The sequence below is a fragment of the Colobus angolensis genome, unplaced genomic scaffold, assembly GCF_000951035.1.
Source record: "Colobus angolensis palliatus isolate OR3802 unplaced genomic scaffold, Cang.pa_1.0 Scaffold154, whole genome shotgun sequence".
Taxonomy (NCBI): Eukaryota; Metazoa; Chordata; class Mammalia; order Primates; family Cercopithecidae; genus Colobus; species Colobus angolensis.
In genome coordinates this window covers 5,246,180-5,249,806 of record NW_012114644.1, presented here as the reverse complement: position 1 = coordinate 5,249,806, position 3,627 = coordinate 5,246,180, and the positions used below count along the sequence as shown (strand labels likewise).

General features: G+C 47.0%; 1 protein-coding gene across 1 annotated transcript in view; it reads left to right on the top strand.

Annotated features, from left to right (window-relative positions):
* Positions 1-3,627, top strand: part of CXCL17 (chemokine (C-X-C motif) ligand 17) — a 21,917-nt gene that overhangs the window by 13,894 nt on the left and 4,396 nt on the right. Inside the window, exons 2-3 of the mRNA XM_011936544.1 lie at positions 1,943-2,023; positions 2,699-2,800. Of these exons, the coding sequence (XP_011791934.1) occupies positions 1,943-2,023; positions 2,699-2,800 (183 nt within the window). The remainder of the gene's footprint in view (positions 1-1,942; positions 2,024-2,698; positions 2,801-3,627) is intronic.

Genomic DNA, 3,627 nt, shown 5'->3' with positions numbered 1-3,627 from the left:
ATTCTCCTGCCTCAGCCTCCCGAGTAGCTGGGACTACAGACGCACGCCACCATGCAATTCTCCTGCCTCAGCCTCCCGAGTAGCTGGGACTACAGACGCACGCCACCATGCCCAGCTAATTTTTGTATTTTTAGTAAAGACAGGGTTTTACTATGTTGGCCAGGCTGGTCTTGAACTCCTGACCTTGTGATCTACCCGCCTCGGCCTCCCAAAGTGCTGAGACGACAGACATGAGCCACCACGCCCGGCCCAAATCTCCTTTTATTATAAGGACACCAGCCAGACTGGAGTAGGGCCCACCATAACAGCCTGATTTAATCACCTTTTTAAAGGCCCTATCTCCAAATACAGGAATTCTGAGGTGCTGGGGGTTACGGATTCAACATGTGAATTTCAGGAGACACAATTCAGTGCATAAAAGATTTCAAACAACAACATTACAGTGCAATAACAGAACTGCATTCAAATACAATAGGAACCGTATGAAGGCATAATTCATTCTGACAGGAAATATCAGAAACCACCATAAAGGAGGTGTCATCTGAGCCAAGTTCTTACTTGAGAATCTCAAGTCTATAAACCATCATCCTTGATTGTCATAGGAATTTTTTTTTTTTTTTTTTGAGATGGACTCTTGCTCTGTCGCCCAGGCTGGAGTACAGTGGTGCAATCTCAGCTCACTGCAACTTCCACCTCCTGGGTTCAAGAGATTCTCCTGCCTCAGCCTCCTGAGCAGCTGGGATTACAGGCGCCTGCCACCACACCTGGCTAATTTTTTGTATTTTTAGTAGAGACGGGTTTCACCGTGTTAGCCAGGATGGTCTTGATCTCCTGACCTCATGTTCCACCTGCCTCGGCCTCCCAAAGTGCTGGGATTCCAGGCGTGAGCCACCGAGCCCGGCCTGTCATAGGAATATTTTAAGTATCAAAAAATGGAGATAAGATAGAATCAGAAGATAAAACAGGCTCGGATAGAGGCCAAAAGAAGAATGTATTTGTTCCAGAGGAACAAAGGTAAATACCATCGTTTAATAGTTGAACTGGGACTCTGGATTCAAATACAGCTACTTGGGGTGGGTGTGGTGGCTCATGCCTATAATAACGGCACTTTGGGAGGCCAAGACAGGCAGATCGCTTACACCCAGGAGCTCCAGACCAACCTGCGCAATGTAGCGAACCCCTATCTTTACAAAAAATACAAAAAACTAGCCAGCAGTGGTGGTGCATGCCTGAAGCCTCAGTTACCGAGGAGGTTGAGATGGGAGGACCAACCAAACCCAGGAGGTCGAGGCTGCAGCCGTGACTGCACCACTATACTCCAGTCTGGATGACAGAGTGAGATCCTATCTCAAAAAACAAACAAACAAACAAACAAACCCAGCAACTTGGAGGTCAAGGGAAAATCTTGGTTTATGGAATAATCTCCTCCTTGCTCTCACTCTTTTAAGTCACGAGGATTTTAGTGTGAGGTATGGGGAGACGTCGGGAGGTTTTGACAAAGCCCTACCTTTTATCCTCTCTTCCATCTAGAAGCCATTCTTTCTCCACCTACCTTCAGCTACACTTTTCCCTAGGCCAGATGTTGTGTAATCATTAAATTTTTTAATAGGCTTACGTATAGGCCGGATTTTAAACCTCAATTCCTTATTGATTAAAATACCCCTCAGCTGGGCACAGTGGCTCATGCCTATAATCCTAGCACTTTGGGAGGCCAAGGCAGGAGGATCACTGGAGCCCAAGAGTTCAAGACCAGCCTAGGCAACATACCAAGACCCCATCTCAAAAATATAAATAAAAATAAAATATTCGTCTTTTGAAGTAACCTAGATTCTTGAAGTAAAAATGGAAAAAAGGAACTGTGCTGACCTAGGTAGCACAATGCTGGGAAGATCATTTCTGTTCCCTTTCCAGTGTCTAGATGTGACCTGTTTCCTTCCGACAGGGGTCGCCAGAGGCCATAGGGACCAAGGCCAGGCTTCTAGGAGGTGGCTCCAGGAAGGCGGCCAAGAATGTGAGTGCAAAGGTCAGTAACTCAGCATCAACAACAGCGATGGCATCACCATGACCCCAGCTCTCTCCCTTGGGCCCCTCTGAGACCAATGCAGATGTTATCTCAGCTGTCCTCACCCATTCCCCTCTCCACAACCTGCCACATGCAGCACACGTGCCCGCTTTCTCCCTGACTCTCAGGTAAAAACTGGACTTCTCCAAGGTCTAGGGGGAAAACCAGCCAATGTCAGGCTGCCCCCTGCCCCTTATCCTTTTCCTAAAGAACCCAGGGCTACCGCCCAAAAGGCTTTTTATTTTTTCCTGGCCTTCCAAAAGCTTCCTGAATCCTATTCTCAGCCTTATTTTACTCATAGGTAAGACTGAAAGCAGAGCGGCAAAATGGCTTCCCCAAGGGAAAGCAGCCACTGGAAAGCAGACACCCAAGCCTTACTCCTCATTCTTTGGAGTAATGATATTCTGATGCACCCTCCAAACCTGCCACCAAACCCTTGCCCAAACAGGTCAGGAAAAACAACTCAGAAATACTGGCATTCAAATAGCTGGATGGACACTGTTCTGTGTTGACCCCTTTTCCCACTCCACTGCAGTGGAAATTCAAGGCACAGAAGACGGCGATTAAAGCTTCGTCCTACTCCCTCCTATCATATGTATTAACTCTCCCGTCTAAGCAGCAGTGCTGTTGTTTCAGATTGGTTCCTGAGAGCCCCGAGAAGAAAAGTCATGACAGTTTCTGGGCTGCCAAAGAAGCAATGTCCCTGTGATCATTTCAAGGGCAATGTGAAGAAAACAAGTAAGTTTGCAGAGGATGATTTTCCTTACACCACAGTCACTCCGTGGAATCACTAGGGATGAAGCACGGTTGAGAATAGAAAAAAGAGGTGAAATTAAGACCAGGATAAGCACACAACTCAGCCCTTTCTACTCAATGTCAACTTGTCAGGAAATAGGAAGAGAAGGAAAAGCAGGATACAATTCTCCTGATACTGGAAAGGTTTAACCAAATTCTTAGATTTTAAAACCTCACTTTTACCAAAGTAGGGGTAGATGGGGCTGTTGGAGACCTGGTCATTAACCTCTGAAGATTACATCAGTGTCAGCATCAAACAGAATTTGACTCCTCCCTAGTCTAGCAGTTTTGTGTTTGTTGTTTTGTTCTGTTTTTTGAGTGGGGGTCTTGCTCTGTTGCTCAGGTTGGTCTCAAACTCCTGGGCTCAAGTGATCCTCCCACCTCAGCCTCCCAAGGATCTGGGGTTAGAGGTACACACCACCATACCCAGTTTAGTCTACCAGTTTTTAAGTGTCATATTAAAAAGCATATTGGCAGCCGGGCACAGTGGCTCACGCCTGTAATCCCAGCACTTTGGAAGGCCAAGGCAGGTGGATTGCTTGAGACCAGGAGTTCAAGACCAGCCTGGCCAACATGGTGAAACCCTGTCTCTACTAAAAATATAAAAATTACCTGGGCATAGTGGTGCATGCCTGTAATCCTAGCTGCTCGGGAGTATGAGGCATGAGAATTGCTTGAATCCAGGAGGCGGAGGCTGCAGGGAGCTGAGATCACGCCACTGCACTCCAGCCTGGGCGACAGAGTGAGACTCTGTCTCAAAAAAACAACAA